The sequence below is a fragment of the Hyperolius riggenbachi genome, chromosome 4 (assembly GCF_040937935.1).
Source record: "Hyperolius riggenbachi isolate aHypRig1 chromosome 4, aHypRig1.pri, whole genome shotgun sequence".
Lineage (NCBI taxonomy): Eukaryota > Metazoa > Chordata > Amphibia > Anura > Hyperoliidae > Hyperolius > Hyperolius riggenbachi.
This window is the reverse complement of record NC_090649.1, coordinates 332570740-332592943: the sequence shown is the minus strand read 5'-3', so window position 1 is coordinate 332592943 and position 22204 is coordinate 332570740. Positions and strand designations below refer to the sequence as shown.

Here is a 22204-nt window from a genome sequence, read left to right as displayed (position 1 = left end):
CACTGTAAGGTCACGGGTACCTACAGGTGTGGGGGCTGCTGATCTGTCGATATATACAGGTGGGTAGAGTGGTTGAGCTACCAGATGGCAGAACCTGGACTCTGTCCCATTTTGTCAAGTGTGATACTATCCTGGTGATTTACCTCTTGGTCTGCCCATGTGGGGTCTTCTACGTGGGGAAGACCAAGAGGGAACTCAGGAGACGGATTAACGGACATATAACTAAGATTAAGAGTAAAGATCATGAGGTTCTGTCGCCGGTGGCTTGCCACTTTAAAACTGTCCACGGAGGGAATTATAAAAATCTTAGAATTATTGGTCTTGACTATGTTCATACTAACGTTCGTGGAGGTAACTTTGATAGATTGGCTCTCCAGAGGGAAGCACGCTGGATTTATGATCTGAAGGCCACTGTCCCTCTGGGTCTAAATGACTCTCAAAGCTATGCCTCCTTCTTACCGTTGTGACATGCCCCTCCCCTGGCATCCTGCGTCCATCAGTGCATCATATGTTCTTGGTGCTACTGTGTTACACTACCCTCCTGGCTTTGCGTGGCTGGGAGCATTATTTCCAGGCCGATTTTGCAGACATGCTCCGCACCCAATGGCTTTTCTTTTCTATTCTTTTTTTTACAGATTAATGAGGACTACCCATAGCTCTGGTCCAGGCTTCTTGCCGTGGTACCTTATAATTGTTTGCTGTTATACTTTCTGAAGTTTTTTGCCATGTCTCTGTTTTTTTTGTTAGATGTTTAATAAAGTTTTCATTGTTGCCTTAACAGCAGTGCTGCGCTCCCTTCCTCCATCCCTCTAACCTGTAGTCGCGTCTTGCAGGCTCATTGGTCTGCCGGGAGTGGAGGTGGCTTTGTACAGTGATTGGCCGGCATCCTGTTCAAAGAGGAAGTGTGTGGGTGTGTGTGATGACATGATTGACACGCCCCCTTGAGAAAGCCGGAAGTGAGCCGGCGAAACATGTCGGGTCTACACGGCGTGCTGGTGTGACCCACGTGAATCGCAAACACCCTCTACTGCCTCCGCCAGACTTCAGCCTGCATCTTTTAGTATCGCTGCCGTTTGCAGTGTGCACTTTGCTCCCAAGTGGAACTCTGGAGCCATGCACTATTAATGGACACTGACGGACACTCAGTGTTTGGAACACGGGTTGCCTTGCATCTAGATGGATTGTGTATGGTCCTTGACACAGGGATCTGTATCCAATTGGACACCGTGGACTCTGTAACGTTGACACACGCCATGGAATGGGTAGAGTATGCAGCTACACGCAGTTGTCTTCAGTGATATGCCTTATGTTGCTCTTGCCTTGGCTTGCAATCTGTGAACTGTATACTGCTCTGCTGCCTATGCTCCTCCAGTCCTAAATATAAGGCTTGTGTCTCTGCTTTACTAACATTCTGATCTGTGCAATATACCGGCTTGAGGAACTGTGCTTCACTCCAACATTTGCTTGTCCCTGGCTGATGACTTCCAGGGCTTTTTTCTACAAATACATGGACATACTTCTATTTGGTGATCACCATATAATAATGAGCTCTGTCCCTGTATGCTTGTTTGTGTGAATGCTGAGGCGGGGAGGTTTTTGCAGAGGGTTGGCCGGCTACCCTGTGAGGTTACAATTTTAAATATTAATTTTATATTTTCAATAATAAAAATTGTAAGTTTATAAATTGTTGACTCTACTGATTAATTGGAGTGTATTCCTCCTTCCATTTACCCTAAATAAATTGTTGTTGTTGTGATGTTCAGCATAATTCAGGTTTCCTAATTAAGAATCCCAAATTCAAACACCAACATTATTAATAAACATTATTTTACAAGTTTGTAGCAGTGTATTTATTATTCAAAAGATTACAGCTCTCGTTCTGCCCTTTTTTTTATGATTTTGCTAGTGAATTTGTTTTGATTAGCAATACACAAGACTTTGAGCAGGTTAAATAGTTAAAAAATTTGTTTGGCTAAAGATAGACATCTGTCCATCAAGTTCAAGACAAAAAAAACAAAACAAAAAAAAAACACTGTCCTGAACCCGCTCATATCCTAGTTGATCCAAGGGAAGGTGAAAAATCTTATAAGGCCTGGGCCAATTAGCCTTAAAAGGGAAAAATTAATTCCTGACTCAGATAAATCCCTGGGTGAACTCTCCCAGGAACTACCTAGTAATTCATTTCCTAAAGCCACATGGACTATGGGCCAATATTATCCAGGCAAGGTTTTAGATGTTTACCACCTTTATTTAGCATGTAATATAAAAGCTTGGCAACTGAGATTTTTATCCATTGGTCTGTATAAATGACAAGGGACATTGACTGCGCATGGAGGAAAGGAGAATTTACCAACTGTTTAGAAAAAGTTTCTTCACAATAAGAGTTAATAAAATGTGGTATAGCTTACCACAGGAAGTAATTATGGTGAGTTCTATCCTTGCATTTAAAAGGGGCTTTAATGCTTTACTTACCTTGTAGGACATTCACAGCTATGATCACTATGCAGACGATAACTTGATCCAGTCAGGGAGATAGTTGGAGAGGTTGACCTTGATGGACTCAAGTCCTTCTCTACCTAGACAGCTATGTGACTACTTCAAAAAATACAGTTAAAAAAACCCTCTAAATTTATCTTAATTTACATACCCAATTCTAGCCAGATCCCCTCTGTTTCCCGATAAAGTGACAACATCAAATCCTATTCTCCTGCCTCCTTGTCTGACTTCTTCTGTGTAAAACCCATCAACAGGAGTAGCAGATGACTTTAAAGCTTCGGTAGCTTTCTGGATTAAGGTTGTTTTTCCAATTCCTTAAAAAAAAAAAGTGTATAGAACTAGAGTATATCTCTACATTCTAAGATTTAAATATGTAAGATACCACAGTTTATGTATTACATTTTACTTTCCAGCATTGTTTTATTATTATTATGTACAGTATTCATTTAACACTAATACCTCAGTGCTTTACAGAATCAAGTAATTAACTGTCCCTCCAGAACAGCTAACATTCTAATCCCTACCAAAATCATAGTCTGATGACAGTCGGGGCCCATTCACACTTGAAATAAGTGGTACCGTTTTGCGTGGGTGATTTTACCACGATTAGTTTGGTAAAAATCACTGTACACTCTTGCGATTCCCAACAATCGCGATCAGCACTTGTATAAGCACTGTACCGCGATCGCTCCAGAATCTCGGCACAATGCTGTATACAACACATTTCCCAATTGCCGTTAATCGCGAAATGCTGCAATTGCAGCAGTGACATCACTGCCATTAGGTTTGTATTGTGCTAGTGCTTCAGCGATTAGCGGGAATAATCCGCTCATTGCTTTAGTGAGAATAGGCCTTTAAAGGACATTTTTTTTCCGAGTGAGGGAGGGACAAATAACTTACCATACCAGTTTGTATTTTGGGTGTGGCAAAAAAAGGATTTTGAGGGAGTGTTCAAGTCAGGCTAGGGTTGCTATTGGAAAGCTACGTCATGGTTGTGGATGTTAGTTTCTGACACAATGTATATTCTTATAGCAGTGGTTTGGCTGCCCCTGATCCTACCACCCCTCAATGTTAAAGTTAGGCATACAGGGCGGTAACCATAATCAAGGGGCTAGAGGACCAAGAGTGAAACGTGTGTGACAGAACAAGTAATGTAAGGCTCTGTGTCTGTGTTGCCAGGATTTGTGGGTGGTAGGAGTAATAACCTGTAAAAACTCTGCCCCCCCCGGCTGGCTGAAGTACGCCAAAGCTCTGTTGCCACCCCCACTTGTATTGTTGTGGCCCAACCCAGCTTGGCAGCCACCAATTAGTCCATGGCTGCCAAGGTGTGGGCAGGCTGCAGTAACGTAGATGGGGTAGCCACAGAGCTTCGGGAACAGTTTTGAAAAAAAATCACCACAACGGGTTTTGCTAAGGGTGGGGGCAGAGCTTTACAAGTCCAATGAATTATGGGAAAGCAGGGTAGTTATTAACCCTATCACCTACTGATCCTGGCAGCACAGACACAGAGCTTTTTTTTAAACTCTGGTTACTTTTTAAAGGAGTCATCAAGCTGCGCAGTACAAGTCCACGTGGTCCGGACTGTACTGCGCAGACGCAGTAGTTCTGCGCCTGCGCAGTACAGTCCGGACAACATGGACTTGATTGACAGCAGTGCTCATGCAGGCGCAATATAGAATGGCCTGGCGACTGAGAGCGGAGCTGTGACATGGGACATGTCAGCTGCAAGGAGCTGGTGGAAGCCCCAGGTAAGTAGTTCGGGGAGTAGGTTAAGTAGCTTGATGACCCCTTTAAAGCTGGTGTATGCTACTGTGGGAGGCACAGGCCTGAGGGCAAGGTTACGCATAGAAAGTTGGCTTTGGGATATTTTTCAGGTAAAACAAAACCCCCAAGAAATTAATACAGGATAATGTCATTTTTACAAATTATTCCAAGACGGAAACTCCTTCCTATAAAAGTAATTGGACACCGAAAAACTAGGACTCCCAATACTTGCATGCAAATATACTGCAGAGCCTAAAATTTTGAGTGTGACGGACACAAAATTACCTTAAGGCTCATACACACATCAGACCATAGTCTTTGGAAAATGAAAGATCACAGACCAATCTTACCCCCTTCCATGTAGTATGAGAGCCATACCTACACAGTCTATTCTATGGAGCTGAACTCCCCATCAGACAGAAATCTTTGCAAGATGCTGCACACAAAGATGCTGTACACATTCAACAGATCTGTTCCTGCAAAAGATCTGTTCCTGCAAAATGCATGGATAGTCTATGAGATCTAAAGATCATCATACACACCTTGTTTAACAGACATTCATCTGCAGATCAGATCCACCAGGATGGATTTTCATATCTGCAGATGATTGTCAGATGTGCAGATGAATGTCAGTTAAACAAGGTGTGTATGAGGATCTGCAGATCTCATAGGGCCTGATTCACAAAGCGGTGCAAACTTTTTCGCGGACTTTTGTGCGCGCAATTTGCCGCGATTGCGCGGGCAAAAGTCCGCAATCGCGCGAATCGCGGCACTTTGCGCGCGCAAAAGTCCGCGAAAAAGTTTGCACCGCTTTGTGAATCAGGCCCATAGACTATGAATGCAATTTGCAGGAACGGATCTTTGGCAGGAACAGATCTTTTGCAGATACTGATCTTTTGTATCTGTACAGCATCTGTGTGTTCAGCATCTTGCAAAGATTTTTTTTCTGATGGGGAGTTCATCTCAATAGAAAAGACTGTGAAGGTATGGCTCTCATACTACATGAAGGGTGGTAAGATTGGTCTGTGATCTTTCATTTTCTAAAGACTATAGTCTGATGTGTGTATGAGGCCTGAGACTTAATTGTTTTAGCTGCACCCCTGATTCTGCTGAAATTAACAAAACTGATAGTGCCATGTTTAGCAGAAATCATTGACTATACAATTGAATTCCAATCGGATAGGAATGGATCGACTTGGCTTTTAAGCGACTTATGCATGGCTAACTTAAAGCAAATTTGAGGAGAAATAAAAAAGAAGAAAAAGATACTTGCCTAAGAAGATGGTCCAGAGGCTTCCGAAGTCCTCTTCGACCCCACTGCCCGGAACCCTCTTTTAGTTTGTGGGCGCAAGCATGATCATACTGCATCTATAAGAGTGTGGCTGCACATCAGAGCCGGATTAAGGTTAAATGGGGCCCTAAGCAAAGTAACTGATTTGGGCCCCTCCATCATGTCGTAATAGAATCAGAAGATGCAGCTGCACAGCAACATGCCGCACACACTGGGGCAGCCGAGCTACTGGTTGCTATGGGCAACAGCCCGCTTTCCTCTGTGGGTGCACAATGCAGGGAATAGCAGCGGCAAAATGCAGAGTGAGAGATGAATGGCTGGGACATTTGCACTCAGGGGCTGGGGCACCCCTGTGAAGAGGGCGCCAGATATCACAGCAGCAGCACTTTCCCCCTGCATCTCCAGCCTGGCAACAGCAGAAAGCTCTGGACACCGCCAAACCGGAAGCTGTTCCCCAGACAGAATTACATAACCACCCCCACCAAACAACCGATTTCCTCCCAAACTAGACAGCCACCATGCAGCCTCCATCCCAGTGAATACGATAGTCCAGCAGAGAAGGCAGCCGCAGCGGGGGAGAATGACAGCACCAAATGACTCACATTCACCTATTGCGATCCAAGCAATAGAGGTCCCGTCATCTGGAGCTCATCTGTCTCCTCTAGAGTGCTGCCGCTCTGTTACTACTACTATTACTACTTCCTACTTCCTGTCTGATCTGAGAATCAGGAAGTTCAGAGCGAGCGGCTGCACTGTAGAAGAGACAGATGGGTTTCAGATGATGGAATCTCTATTGCTTGGATCATGGATAGGTGAGTGAGCGTTTGCAATCTGCTGTTATCATTCTTGCTGCAGCTGTGGTTCTCTGTGGGAAGAGAGGGAGCAGTGGGCAGCGGCAGAGCGCCCAGTAGCAGGAGGGGGACCTAGGAGGAGAGCCTGGCTCTGAAGACAATCAGCAGTGCACGGCATCATTTGACAAGACAAGACAAATAACATTTATATCGCACTTTTCTCCTGGCGGACTCAAAGCGCCAGAGCTGCAGCCACTAGGACACGCCCAATATGCAGTAGCAGTGTTATAGAGACTTGCCTAAGGTCTCCTACTGAATAGGTGCTGGCTTACTGAACAGGCAGAGCCGAGATTCGAGCCCTGGTCTCCTGTGCCAGAGGCAGTGCCCTTAAAGGGACTCCGAGCAGTGCCTGTGGGTGTGCCTTTAAGCATACCCACAACTAATTAATTACATCCTCACACCTACCAGCATGATGTTTGTAATTATATCCCCCTGGGTTCCTTATATTTCATTGCATTGTGCTGAATCGAGCTGCCGACTTTGGAGAAAAGTCGTCCTGTGTAATACAATGTAACTATGGAAAGATGCATATCATTTTAAAGCTCTCTTTCTCCTCTTTCCAATAATAGATAAACTGCCACCCTACGCCTTTTAGTTTTCGCTATTTTCGTGATCGAAATTGCCGTGGCCGCGATTTTGATCGTGAAAATAGCGAAAACTAAAAAGGCATAGGGCGGCGATTTATATATCATTGGAAAGAGGAGAAAGAGAGCTTTAAAATGATATGCATCCTTCTATAGTTACTGCACTGCTCAGAGTCCCTTTAACGGTTAAATGGACTCTGAGCAGTGCAGTAACTATAGAAAGTTTAACCATTATACCATCCAGCCACCGCTGACAGGATGGCAAGGGCTGGTTTATGTGCTGATGGGCCCCCTTTGACTCTGAATGGGGTCCCCAAGCGACTGCTTTTGTTGCCTGGTCGGTAATCCGGCCCTGCTGCACATGCACAGTAGCACAAAGCCACTTGTGTGTGCTGCTCAAGCATGGCCATACTCGCACAGGTGCAATGCAGCTATGCTTGTACACGAAGGGAGCGCAGCTGCAAAAGCATATTCAAATATGTTCAGAGGGTCTGTGTGCAGCAACGATCTGCTCAAGAAGAACATGGGAATACTCTGGCTGTCCTCTACCTAGCTAAGTATCTGTTTTTATTTTTTTTTTAGGTTTACTTTAATATACAAATTTAAGCCTACATATATTGTGCAAATAACGCTGAAGAAATTTTCTTTTCATATCAATACTGTAAAAAAAGAAAAAAAAAAAGAAAGGCCCGTCCGTTAAATAATGGGCGCTATGCCAATGGGCACATGCACTGCGACTTCAGGCACACACAACCCACAGCAAAACATGCATGGCTACGATGCATGGGCAAGCGCGGTAGTGACCTACACATGTGCGCACCTGTCTATGACCGCTACCTGAAGTACACCCATGTGCCGTGCATTATTATTATTATTTATTGTATTTATAAAGCGCCAACATATTACGCAGCGCTGGACAATAAATATATACAATGATACAAGGATGACATACATAGGGTTATACACATAGAACAAAGTTATACATACAAATTGTACAAAATACATGATCATGCAATATGGGCTGGTTAGGTAGGCCCAGTAATACAAGTACAGGCTGTCATAGGACAGGAGCACATGATCCTGTAGATTACACTAGGGAGTGGAGGACCCTGCCAGAGGCTTACAATCTAAAGGGAGGGGTGGAAACACTAGGGGGGGCTGTTAAATATTCCTTAGAAAGTTACTGTGTGGTAGGAGGTGGGTAGGCCATCATAAAGAGGTGGGTTTTGAGGGCTTGCTTGAATGTGTTGAAAGAGGGAGCAAGTCTGATGGGTGGTGGAAGGGCATTCCAGAGGGTGGGGGCAGCTCTTGAGAAATCCTGCAGGCGGGCATGGGAGTGTGAAATGCGCGGGGTGGTGAGGCGAAGGTCGTTGGAGGAACGGAGGGGGCGACCTGGTGTATACTTGTGAACAAGCTCCGAGATGTAGGTAGGGCATGTTTTGTGCACAGATTTATACGCCAGGCATAGAATCTTGAAACTTATCCTGAGACGGATAGGGAACCAGTGCAGGGATTCACAAAGGGGAGATGTGGATGCAGAGCGGTGCGAAGAATGGATGAGTCTTGCAGCCGCGTTCATCACTGATTGAAGGGGGGCAGTGCGTTTCAGGGGGAGGCCAGAAAGGAGTGAGTTACAGTAATCAAGGCGGGAGATGATGAGTGCATGTGTGCCAGGCACAACCTATGCATGGACACAGAGAGACAGGAGGACGCAGGGACAGGAAGATTACTATATAGGACTAGCAGATTTAAACCCGTTTAAAAACAGGCTCTTAACCACTCTCGTTTCCCCTCCCGCAACCGCCTGCCGCATGTCAGCGCGCAAGCACCCGCCCCTGTCCTCCTCCTGTCCCAACGGCTGCCTGTGCTACACATGCGCAGTAGCAAAAAAAAAAAAATCACAGACACAGGGGTATTATATAAGAGGATAGCACTTGAAAACTGAGTACCTGGAATTCCAGTTAAGAACACGTGTCTGTGCATGACTTCTTCTATGCTCATTCTTCAGGCTACAATGACAGCAAAAAAATGTAACCTCACCACACAGCGACATCCAGGGCCGGGCCGAGGCATAGGCTGGAGAGGCTCCAGCCTCAGGGCGCAGTGTAGGAGGGGGCGCCGAATTCATTCAGCTGTCATTCCTAATTGTGTTTGAAGCAGAAAGAAATAAGAAAAGGGGATACATGGCAGTGACTGCAAGCCAGATAACTAGACATTAAGGTGTTGGGGAGGTTGTGGGCCCTGTGGCACCTCTTAGTCTAATAGCAATTAGTGTGTGATGGCTGGGGTGGCAGGGATGGAGGGGCGCACTTTGGTGTCTCAGCCTTGGGTGCTGGAGGACCTTGTCCCTGCTCTGGCGACATCTCAAAATTGTCGTCAAGATATCAGCTCAGTTTTGTTAGGTAACATAGCAATGTAGCCCTTAAACACTCTACACACCTAATCTTAGGAAAGGACTTTTAGCATCGCTTTCTAATTGCAGACGCCTTTGCCGTGGCACAGCTGACCAGTCTTCTTGCCCTTATCAAGTATGGCGGATGAGGCAACCCGATAATGCTGGCTGCCATAATGACCGGAAGCTGGGTGTGTAACTTCTCCGTCTCCTCGGAATAGGCGCTGTAAGCTGTCTGATACTGTATCAGGATGGCGGAAAGTTCCTTAGCGAATCGGCTGAAGAAACAGCTGGAATACACCAACTTCCAAGCCGAGCAGTATGTGAAGGTGCTCTCGCAGCAGTCAGACGGCGATCGGGACTTGCAGGAGCACCGGCAGCGCATACAGACCTTGGCGGATGAAACGGCACAGAACCTCAAGCGGAATGTCTACCAGAACTATCGGCAATTCATCGAGACCGCCCGGGAGATCAGCTACCTGGAGGGGGAGATGTACCAGCTCAGCCACATCCTTACCGAGCAGAAAGCCATCATGGAGAGCGTCGCTCAGACTCTGCTGCACACCGACCGCACCGAGGCAGCCCGGGAGCTCCAGGCTGCCTTCCATAAGGAAGCTGAGGATGGGAAGGTCAGGAACCTCACCACCCTGCTGGAGAAGGTGGAGGGCTGTAAGAACCTGCTGGAGACCCCGGGGAGGTGGGCAACTCTCTCATTTATATTATGCGCATTTCATGCTTTCGGTTCAATGTAATGAATAAATAATATCATTTGGTCACTCGACTCACTGTAAAAAACAAATACACATTTTGCTTATCAAGTAATCAAAACCAATGTTGAAGGAAATAACATACAGTGGGTGTGACCAATTAAAAATTCCTAGTAAGTGTGCAGTCCAAAGTCGGTGGGGCCATGCTTTCTCCCTGGGAATGAGTAAAGTGACCCTAAAAAAGCAAGTGGGAAATGCCCCCTCAAAAAAAAAAAAAAAATTAGCCAGTGTTCTCTTGCACAAAATAGTGGTAGGTATTAGATTGTGAGCTCCCCTGAGAAAAGACAGTAACAAGACTGTTCTCTGCAAAGTGCTGCAGAAGATGCCAGTGCTATATAAATACATAATAATATGGTAGGACCAGAGCTGGGACAAGGTCCTCCAGCACCCAAGGCTGAGACACCAAAGTGCGCCCCTCCATCCCTCCCACCCCAGCTGTCACACACTGATTGCTATTAGACTAAGAGGGCCACAGGGCCCACAACCTCCCCAACACCTTAATATCTAGTTATCTGGCTTGCAATCACTGCTATGTATCCCCTTTTCTTATTTATTTCTGCTTCAAACACAATTAGGAATGACAGCTGAATGAATTGTGCGCCCCCTCCTACACTGCGCCCTGAGGCTGGAGCCTCTCCAGCCTATGCCTCGGCCCGGCCCTGGGTAGGACATTAGCCTATGGCAGGATTAGATAGTAAGCTTCTCAGAGGATAGGCAGTGACATGACTACGTACTCTGTGAAGTACTGCTGAAGATGGCAGTACGATATAGTACAGTAGTATGGTGGCGTAGTGGTTAGCGCTCTCGCCTTGCAGCGCTGGGTTCCTGGCTCGAATCCCAGACAGGTCAACATCTGCAAGAAGTTTGTATGTTCTCCTTGTGTCTGAGTGGGTTTCCTTCAGACACTCTTGTTTCCTCCCACATCCCAATAACATACAATACAGATAAGTTAATTGGCTTCCCACTAAAAATTGGCTAGACTACGATGCATACATACACATATGACTGGTAGGGATTAGATTGTGAGCCCCTCTGTGGGAAAGTTAGTGACAATGCAAAATACTCTGTACAGCGCTGCGTAATATGTTGGCGCTATATAAATAATATAAGTACAGTATAAAGTAGCCAGGTCTATTGGTGTCCCCAGTTTAGGTAGTAGTCAGGGGCGTAACTAGAAATCACTAGGCCCCCTTGCGAAAATTTGGATGGGGCCCCCCCAATAGGTGTCAAATAATCGTATTGGGGCAGCGTTGCACTATGAAATAATTGTAATGGGGCAGCGTTTCACCATAAAATAATCGCACCCTGGGCAGCATTTCATCAGAAAATAATCGTACATTGGGCAGCATTTCACCAGAAAATAATCATACCCTGGGCAGCATTTCACCAGAAAATAATCGTACCCTGGGCAGCATTTTACCAGAAAATAATCGTACCCTGGGCAACATTTCACCAGAAAATAATCGTACCCTGGGCAACATTTCACCAGAAAATAATCGTACCCTGGGCAACATTTCACCAGAAAATAATCGTACCCTGGACAACATTTCACCAGAAAATAATCATACAGTGGGCAGCATTTCATCAGAAAATAATTGTACAGTGGGCAGCATTTCACCAGAAAATAATTGTACAGTGGGCAACATTTCACCAGAAAATAATCGCACCCTGGGCAGTGTTTCATCAGAAAATAATCATACCCTGGGCGGCATTTTACCAGAAAATAATCGTACCCTGGGCAGCATTTTACCAGAAAATAATCGTACCCTGGGCAGCATTTTACCAGAAAATAATCGTACCCTGGGCAGCATTTTACCAGAAAATAATCGTACCCTGGGCAACATTTCACCAGAAAATAATCGTACCCTGGGCAACATTTCACCAGAAAATAATCGTACCCTGGACAACATTTCACCAGAAAATAATCATACAGTGGGCAGCATTTCATCAGAAAATAATTGTACAGTGGGCAGCATTTCACCAGAAAATAATTGTACAGTGGGCAACATTTCACCAGAAAATAATCGTACCCTGGGCAACATTTCACCAGAAAATAATCGTACCCTGGGCAACATTTCACCAGAAAATAATCGTACCCTGGACAACATTTCACCAGAAAATAATCATACAGTGGGCAGCATTTCATCAGAAAATAATCGTACAGTGGGCAGCATTTCATCAGAAAATAATCGTACAGTGGGCAGCATTTCATCAGAAAATAATCGCAACATGGGCAGCATTTCAGCAGAAAATCGCACAGAGGGCTGCATAACACCACAAAATAATAGGTGTCCCCCAGTTTAGGTAGTAGGTCTATAGGTGTCCCCCAGTTTAGGTAGTAGATATATAGGTGTCCCCCAGTTTAGGTAGTAGGTATATAGGTGTCCCCCAGTTTAGGTAGTAGGTATATAGGTGTCCCCCAGTTTAGGTAGTAGGTATATAGGTGTCCCCCAGTTTAGGTAGTAGATGTGTCCCCCAGTTTAGGTAGTAGATGTCCCCCAGTTTAGGAAGTCGGTATATAGGTGTCCCCCAGTTTAGGTAGTAGATAGGTGTCCCCCAGTTTAGAAAGTCGGTATATAGGTGTCCCCCAGTTTAGGTAGTAGGTGTATAGGTGTCCCCCAGTTTAGGTAGTAGGTGTATAGGTGTCCCCCAGTTTAGGTAGTAGGTGTATAGGTGTCCCCCAGTTTAGGTAGTAGGTGTATAGGTGTCCCCCAGTTTAGGTAGTAGGTGTATAGGTGTCCCCCAGTTTAGGTAGTAGGTGTATAGGTGTCCCCCAGTTTAGGTAGTAGGTGTATAGGTGTCCCCCAGTTTAGGAAGTGGATGTGTCCCCCAGTTTTGGTAGCCTGGAAGGTGGAGCAGGCACAGAGTAGTGGGGAAGGGGGACTCCCCCATTCCCCCCCCCCCCCTCACCTGGAACTCCCGCTCCCCCCTCCAGTCAGTGCAGCCCAAGACGAGTCCAAGTCCATGGGCAGCGGCAGGAGAACATCTTACCCCTTCTTCCCGGCGCGCGGGGGAATCTCATCTCTGCATGCCGCTGGCTGGTCTAGTGACGTCACTGCTTAGACCAGCCAGCGGCATGCAGAGTCTTCCTCCAGCGTTGGAAAATTTCCCTGGCCGGCTGCTACCACTCTGCTGGAGGGGGGAGCGAGTTCCCCTCAAGCTCCATGTGTGTGTGCTCTCTTCTCCCTCGACACATCTACCACCAAACCAAACCCACAGTGTTCTCCCCAGATACATGAAATTGTAGCTGGGTGGCAGCTCTGCTTACAGAATAGGAGGAGGTCAGCCGATGACAGCCGGGTGCTCACTAAAACTAGCCGGGTGGAGCACCCGGCTAAAACAGCCGGGGGAGAACACTGGCACACCCCCACGGGTGCCTCTTAAGAGGTACGGCCCTGAATGATGTCACTCATCCGCTGTCCCATGGTTTGTTCTTGGAAACTGGCACAGCTAAAGCTATAAACACGCTTTAAGTTTTTGTTTTTTTAAATTTGTGACAGCTTAAATGACTACTGTAGTTAAAAATAGTAAAATCGTCTTGTAATTTCAGGGAATCGGCAGCAATTCTAAAAGCGCTATAGGTGAAGGTGATTCCAATAAAGCATATGCAATTTCCCCTAATAACAGATGCGCAGCAGGTAGTGGTTTCAAACCGATTGCCTTTGAAGGATTGTATGGGTCAAGTAGCATTCCTTAAAGAGGCACTATGGCGAAAACTATGCAGTTCTCTTATTCCTAGCATCATTTGTTTAATATTGACAGCATAATTTTTCCACAGAGCATGTGTTACAAAAAATACCTGGTAACGCCATTTCTGGGCTATACACAGCTGACCTGCGTAATTACATCAGCTGGTTCTGATGGGGGATGTGACAGGGACTGGCTGTTATCTGCACTCTAACGGCTGTCGGCCTTCCATGCCTCAGACAAAGCTGATTTATTACTCAGCTCACTCACTGTGTTGTTGCAGACTTCTGATGTAACAAAATACAGTGGTGTGAAAAACTATTTGCCCCCTTCCTGATTTCTTATTCTTTTGCATGTTTGTCACACTTAAATGTTTCTGCTCATCAAAAACCGTTAACTATTAGTCAAAGATAACATAATTGAACACAAAATGCAGTTTTAAATGATGGTTTTTATTTAGTGAGAAAAAAAACTCAAAACCTACATGGCCCTGTGTGAAAAAGAAATTGCCCCCTGAACCTAATAACTGTTTGGGCCACCCTTAGCAGCAATAACTGCAATCAAGTGTTTGCGATAACTTGCAACGAGTCTTTTACAGCGCTCTGGAGGAATTTTGGCCCACTCATCTTTGCAGAATTGTTATTTAGCTTTATTTGAGGGTTTTCTAGCATGAACTGCCTTTTTAAGGTCATGCCACAACATCTCAATAGGATTCAGGTCAGGACTTTGACTAGGCCACTCCAAAGTCTTCATTTTGTCTTTCTTCAGCCATTCAGAGGTGAATTTGCTGGTGTGTTTTGGGCCATTGTCCTGCTGCAGCACCCAAGATCGCTTCAGATTGAGTTGACAAACAGATGGCCGGACATTCTCCTTCAGGGTTTTTTGGTAGACAGTAGAATTCATGGTTCCATCTATCACAGCAAGCCTTCCAGGTCCTGAAGCAGCAAAACAACCCCAAACCATCACACTACCACCACCATATTTTACTGTTGGTATGCTGTTCTTTTGCTGAAATGCTGTGTTACTTCTACGTCAGATGTAACGGGACACGCACCCTCCAAAAAGTTCAACTTTTGCCTCGTCGGTCCACAAGGTATTTTCCCAAAAGTCTTGGCAATCATTGAGATGTTTTTTTAGCAAAATTGAGCCTTAATGTTCTTTTTGCTTAAAAGTGGTTTGCGTCTTGGATATCTGCCATGCAGGCCGTTTTTGCCCAGTCTCTTTCTTGTGGTGGAGTCGTGAACACTGACCTTAATTGAGGCAAGTGAGGCCTGCAGTTCTTTAGATGTTGTCCTGGGGTCTTTTGTGGCCTCTCGGATGAGTTTTCTCTGCGTTCTTGGGATAATTTTGGTCGGCCGGCCACTCCTGGGAAGGTTCATCACTGTTCCATGTTTTTGCCATTTGTGGATAATGGCTCTCACTGTGGTTCGCTGGAGTCCCAAAGCTTTAGAAATGGCTTTATAACCTTTACCAGGCTGATAGATCTCAATTACAGTACTTTTGTTCTCATTTGTTCCTGAATTTCTTTGGATCTTGGCATGATGTCTAGCTTTTGAGGTGCTTTTGGTCTACTTCTCTGTGTCAGCTCCTATTTAAGTGACTTTTTGATTGAAACAGGTGTGGCAGTAATCAGGCCTGGGGGTGACTACAGAAATTGAACTCAGGTGTGATAAACCACAGTTAAAGAGACTCCGTAACAAAAATTGCATCCTGTTTTTTATCATCCTATAAATTCCAAAAGCTATTCTAATGTGTTCTGGCTAACTGCAGCACTTTATGCTATCACTGTCTCTGTAATAAATCAATGTATCTTTCCCCTGTCAGACTTGTCGGCCTGTGTCTGGAAGGCTGCCAAGTTCTTCAGTGTTGTGGTTCTGCTATGAACTCCCCCCTCTCAGCACACTGCCTGTGTATTATTTAGATTAGAGCAGCTTCTCTCTTCGCTCTTATCTTTTACAAGCTGGATAAATCGTCCTCTGAGCTGGCTGGGCTTTCACATACTGAAGAATTACAGACAAGGGCAAAGCTGTTTGCAGGAAGAAAAGAGCAGCCTGAAACTTCAGTGCATGAGAGATGCAGGGGGAAGAAACACACAAATGATCTCTTGAGATTCAAAAGGAAGGCTGTATACAGCCTGCTTGTGTATGGATGTATTTTCTATGTGTGGACATACTGTACATCAACCTACTTCCTGTTTTGGTGGCCATTTTGTTTACAAACAAACTTTTTAAAACGGTTTTTAACCACTTTTAATGTGGTGAGGAGCGGCGAAATTGTGACAGAGGGTAGTAGGAGATGTCCCCTAACGCACTGGTATGTTTACTTTTGAGCGATTTTAACAATACAGATTCTCTTTAAGTTATTTTTAAACAAGGGGGGCAATCACTTTTTCACACTGGGCCATGTAGATTTGGAGTTTTTTTTTTCTCACTAAATAATAAAAAACCATCATTTAAAACTGCATTTTGTGTTCAATTATGTTATCTTTGACTAATAGTTAACAGTTTTTTGATGAGCAGAAACATTTAAGTGTGACAAACATGCAAAAAAATAAGAAATCAGGAAGGGGGCAAATAGTTTTTCACGCCACTGTAAACACACTCTAAATATTGTGAAGCTGGCAGGAATTGAACCTGTTTATATAGTTACTTTTTAGCTGTGAGAAGTCTGCAACAACACGGTGTGAGCCTAATAAATCAGCTGTGTCCGAGACACGGAAAGCTGACAGCAGATATTAGAGAGCGGATAACAGCCAGTCATCGTTGCTCTCCTCTCCCAACCCCCCCCCCCCCACACACACACACACACACACACACACACACACACACACACACACACACACACACACACACACACACACACACACACACACACACACACCCGTCAGATCCAGCTGATGTAATTACGCAGGTTAGCTGTGTACAGCCCAGAAGTGGTGTTACGAGGTATTTGTTAAACGCATGCTCTGTAGAGAAAATGATGCTGTCAATATTAAACTGATGCTGTGGATGAGGGAACAGCATACTTTTCGCTATAGTGCCCCTTTAAAGGATACCCGATGTGACATGACATGAGATAGACGTGTATGTACAGTGCCTAGCACTCTAATAACTATGCTGTTCTTTTTTTCTTTCTCTGCCTGAAAGAGTTAAATATCAGGTATGTAAGTGGCTGACTCAGACAGGAAGTGACTACAGTGTGACCCTCACTGATAAGAAATTCCCATTTTTATCTCTTTCTGGCTCTCAGAAGCCATTTTCTGCTAGTAAAGAGTTTTATAGTTGGAATTTCTTATCAGTGAGGGTCACACTGTAGTCACTTACTGTCTGAGTCAGGACTGAGTCAGCCACTTACATACCTGATATTTAACTCTTTCAGGCAGAGAAAGAAAAAAAGGAAGACAGCCTAGTTATTTGTGTGCTAGGCACTGTACATACCCATGTCTATGTCACCTCGGGTATCCTTTAAAGGGAACTCAAGGTGAGAGTGCTATGGAGGCTGCCATATTTATTTACTTGTAAAAAATGCCAGTTGCCTGGCAGTCCTGTTGATATTTTGGCATAAGTAGTGTCTTAGCCAAAACCCTGGAACAAGCATATGGCTAATTCAGTAAAACCTGAGTCACTTGAGTCAGAGTACCCGATCTGCTGCATGCTTTTTCAAGGTCTATGGCTAAAAGTATTAGAGACACAGGTTCAGGAGGACTGCCAGGCAACTGGTATTGTTTAAAAGTAAATAAATATGGCAGCCTCCATATCCCTCTCACCTCGAGTTCCCTTTAAAAGTGCTGTAGAAATTGGTTCAAAATGTTATGTTTACGATTCACGATTTAAACTGACCTTTTCTTTGTATGTTTTACTGCATCAGTGACCGGCATTAGGATCCGTTGCAGTTGGTGGATAAGCCCGGACAGGCAAATGTTCCCCATATAGTATAGCCTATGGACACTGCCCTGTCCGCTCCCACTGCCTGAAAGTGATCGTGCTGCAAATTGGAACTGAGCCTAAACCTCATGCTGACAATTTTTGGTCTAGTTTATTTTTAATGGGAGAATCTCAAAGGTGTTTTTTTTTTTTTTTTTTAATACCTCCCTGAAAAGGGCCTATACAAAGACGCCACCAACCTGCCTACTACTCAAAGTACACTATTCAGGCACTGGAATTGAACTACTGCTATCTAGGGAGTGCTTTTGAAAACAATGGAAAATCTTGAAAATTCTCTTTAGAGATCAACTAGTCCAGAAAAGTTTGGTGGCAGTAAATTTTTGAAGCGGGCCTAAAGTGAAATTTAAGATAAGAGATAAACACTTGTATCTGTATAACCTGATTCTAAAATAGTTTTTTTTTTTCCCAGAGTCTTTCTATTACCCTCTCCCCGCCTCCCCCCGAACCTGTCCTTTAAGGGATTGAGTCCCATGCATGTGTATGCACCGACACAGTGGTAAAAAAAAAGAAACGGAACGCTAGCATATTCTAAATTAGTTTTGGTTCTACTGTGATTAGTCCACCTATCCAGCCTTGAGTGGAAGGTTATACAGTTGCAGAATTTAGGATTTTTGGTATTGTTGCCAGTTTCCCTTGACCAGCACAGAACTTGAGAAGTGCTGTTCCACACTAAAATTTCTCTAAATGCAATTTGCTCATAAGCAAAATTGCAATTGTTCATACGCAAAATGTTTTTACTGTTAATTAAAATAATGGTATTCAAGTAGCATTTCAACAAATATACTTTTGTTCTGTTTTTCAGGTATTTGGTGTATAATGGGGACCTGACAGAATTTGATGTGGACAATATGACTCTTATCCAAAAGGTTCATGCATTTTTAATGAATGACTGCTTACTTATTGCTACTGCGTTGCCAAATCGAAGGGGAATGTACAAATATAATGCACTGCATAACCTGGATGAGCTTGCTGTAGTCAATGTTAAGGAGAACCCGCCTATGAAAGACATGTTCAAGATTCTGATGTTCCCTGAAAGTCGTATTTTTCAGGCAGAGAATGCAAAAGTCAAGAAGGAGTGGCTGGAGATTTTGGAAGAAACAAAAAAGAATAAAGTTTTAAACGACAAACGAAAAAAAGAAGAAGCTGTTATGGTTGCTGCTGCTGTTTCTGAGGTGTCAAATAATCCATTTGTGGATGAAGAAAAGCCAACTGAAATGGAAGAGGCAGAGGTTGTTGACCTGTCTTTAGAATGGATTCAAGAGCTTCCAGAAGATTTGGATGTTTGTATAGCCCAGAGGAATTTTGAAGGGGCTGTTGATTTACTAGATACACTAAATAACTACTTGCAAGACAAACCTTCAACCCATACAGTGCAAGAGCTAAGAGCAAAAATAGATTTGCGTGTCCGACAGCTAACTGATGTTCTAGTATTTGAACTTTCCCCAGACAGATCTTTAAGAGGTGGTCCCAAGGCAACTCGTAGAGCTGTTTCTCAGCTTATACGCCTGGGTCAGTCTACCAAAGCTTGTGAGCTTTTCTTGAAGAACAGAGCGGCTGCTGTGCACACTGCTATACGTCAGTTGAGGATTGAGGGAGCAACACTACTTTACATACATAAACTGTGCAATGTTTTCTTTACTAGTTTACTGGAGACAGCCAAAGAGTTTCAGATGGACTTTGCAGGGAACAGTGGCTGCTACTCTGCCTTTATCGTATGGTCTCGTTCTGCTCTGAATATGTTTGTTGATGCCTTCAGTAAACAGGTGTTTGATAGTAAGGAAAGCCTTGCCACAGCAGCAGAGTGTGTGAAGGTTGCCAAGGAGCACTGTAAGCAACTTGGTGAAATAGGCTTAGATCTTACTTTCGTTCTTCATTCTTTTCTAGTAAAAGACATAAAAGCTGCTTTGCAAAACAACAAGGATATTATTATTGAGGCCACCAAGCATCGAAATTCGGAAGAGATGTGGAGGAAAATGAACCTGATGACACCAGAAGCTCTGGGGAAGCTGAAGGAAGAAATGAGAAATTGTGGTGTAAGCAATTTCGATCAATACACAGGTGAAGACTGTTGGGTCAATCTCAGTTACACTGTAGTAGCTTTTACAAAGCAAATCATGGCCTTCCTGGAAGAAGCCCTTAAATTGTACTTTTCGGAACTGCACATGGTCCTTTTGGAAAGTTTAATGGAAATTATACTAGTGGCTGTACAACATGTAGACTATAGCCTGAGATGTGAACAAGAATCTGAAAAGAAAAATTTCATAAGGCAAAATGCTTCTTTTTTATATGACACTGTACTGTTGGTGGTTGAGAAGCGTTTTGAAGAGGGTGTTGGAAAACCAGCCAAACAGTTGCAGGACCTGAGAAATGCCTCTAGATTGGTCCGTGTTAATCCTGGCACTACATCTGTCGTCTGAACATTTTCTGTGTAACATGTGGAGACCTTTTTTGGCATGTCTGTTGAAAAGCTTTTGCACGTTATTGTTTAAGAAGCACTTAAGCTGTCCTGTCTTTTGCTTTGCTCATGGAAATTACCCACTTCTGCTTTTGGCAACATCCTAATAAAAATGTTTTATGCTTGAATATATCACTCAGGAGCAAATGTATTTTCAAGCTAACTTTACTCGACTTTACGGTGTACCTGAAGTGACATGATGATAAACATACACGCATATAGTACTAGCTCTACAAAGAAATTTTGAGGTCCATTTCTGTTTCCCAGTACAGCAAGAGTTAAAAAAAAAAAAAAAGTATGCACTAGGGTTGTTGCAGTATACCGGTATACTGCGGTTTGATTGTGCATGGTAATCATACCATGTACAAATGCGTTATACCAGTTTCCGCGGGGGGCAGGATGATGCAGCAGCAGAGATGCGACGCAACAGCGGGCGCATGAACAACGGCAGGTGTAAACAAATACTCACTTGCTGGGGTCCTGCTCACGTGTACTACTTCTTTCTCCTTCCTGTTTTTGTGTTCCATCTCTCTGTAACGGTCACACAAGGAAATGGGTCAGTACCATCAAAAACTAATAAGTGATAGGATACACTGAAAATAATAATCAAAATAATATAGTGCCTAATGTATGGCCAGTTTTTGCAGAACGGTACAAACAGCACTAAGAAACAACCAGGTAAAGAATACCTCAAAAACACAGCACCAGACTGATATAGGCACAAATACTTTTATCTTTATTAAACAATTAAAATCAAAAATATTCAGGAGGTAGGGCATACAATAATCAAATGTCAGCCAATATAATAATCACACGGGATCCTGAGAGGGGATAGTTAAAGTGCTACTAGTGACATAAAGTGCATTATATTAAACAGAAGCAACTATATGAGCAACAACAGTAAAAATAAATAGGTGATTACAAAATTGAAAATATACAGTGGAGGAAATAATTATTTGACCCCTCACTGATTTTGTAAGTTTGTCCAATGACAAAGAAATGAAAAGTCTCAGAACAGTATCATTTCAATGGTAGGTTTATTTTAACAGTGGCAGATAACACATCAAAAGGAAAATCGAAAAAATAACCTTAAATAAAAGATAGCAACTGATTTGCATTTCATTGAGTGAAATAAGTTTTTGAACCCTCTAACAATAAAAGACTTAATACTTAGTGGAAAAACCCTTGTTTGCAAGCACAGAGGTCAAACGTTTCTTGTAATTGATGACCAAGTTTGCACACATTTTAGGAGGAATGTTGGTCCACTCCTCTTTGCAGATCATCTCTAAATCCCTAAGGTTTCGAGGCTGTCTCTGTGCAACTCTGAGCTTGAGCTCCCTCCATAGGTTTTCTATTGGATTAAGGTCCGGAGACTGACTAGGCCACTCCATGACCTTAATGTGCTTCTTCTTGAGCCACTCCTTTGTTGCCTTTGCTGTATGTTTTTGGTCATTGTCGTGCTGGAACACCCATCCACGACCCATTTTCAGTTTCCTGGCAGAGGGAAGGAGGTTGTCGTTCAGGATTTCACGATACATGGCTCTGTCCATTTTCCTGTTAATGCGATTAAGTTGTCCTTTGCCCTTAGCAGAAAAACACCCCCAAAGCAAAATGTTTCCACCCCCATGCTTGACGGTGGGGACGGTGTTTTGGGGGTCATAGGCAGCATTTTTCTTCCTCCAAACACAGCGAGTTGAGTTAATGCCAAAGAGCTCTATTTTGGTGTCATCAGACCACAGCACCTTCTCCCATTCACTCACAGAATCATTCAGGTGTTCATTGGCAAACTTCAGACGGGCCTGCACATGTGCCTTCTTGAGCAGGAAGACCTTGCGAGCCCTGCAGGATTTTAATCCATTGCGGTGTAATGTGTTTCCAATGGTTTTCTTGGTGACTGTGGTCCCTGCTAATTTGAGGTCACTCACTAACTCCTCCCGTGTAGTTCTAGGATGCTTTTTCACCTTTCTCAGAAC

The 22204-nt window shown here is 44.0% G+C and overlaps 2 protein-coding genes across 4 annotated transcripts in view; one reads left to right on the top strand and one right to left on the bottom strand.

Moving 5' to 3' along the window:
• The window catches only part of NTPCR (nucleoside-triphosphatase, cancer-related), a 61820-nt gene extending 52009 nt beyond the window's left edge, over nucleotides 1-9811 (bottom strand). Inside the window, exons 1-3 of one of the 3 annotated variants that reach the window (XM_068231825.1) lie at nucleotides 9426-9762; nucleotides 8936-9127; nucleotides 2648-2810 (exon numbers count right to left, since the gene is read on the bottom strand). In XM_068231825.1, the coding sequence (XP_068087926.1) occupies nucleotides 2648-2810; nucleotides 8936-8987 (215 nt within the window). In that variant the 5' untranslated portion in view covers nucleotides 8988-9127; nucleotides 9426-9762. Of the gene's footprint in view, nucleotides 1-2647; nucleotides 2811-8935; nucleotides 9128-9425 lie in introns of all 3 variants that reach the window. The other 2 variants (XM_068231824.1, XM_068231826.1) reach the window with 2 other exon arrangements.
• Nucleotides 9349-20359, top strand: EXOC8 (exocyst complex component 8). Its single transcript, XM_068231822.1, has 2 exons — nucleotides 9349-10075; nucleotides 18579-20359. The coding sequence occupies exons 1-2, from the start codon at nucleotides 9630-9632 to the stop codon at nucleotides 20191-20193; spliced, it is 2061 nt and encodes a 686-aa protein (XP_068087923.1). The 5' UTR covers nucleotides 9349-9629; the 3' UTR covers nucleotides 20194-20359.
• The last annotated feature ends 1845 nt before the right edge of the window (nucleotides 20360-22204 follow it).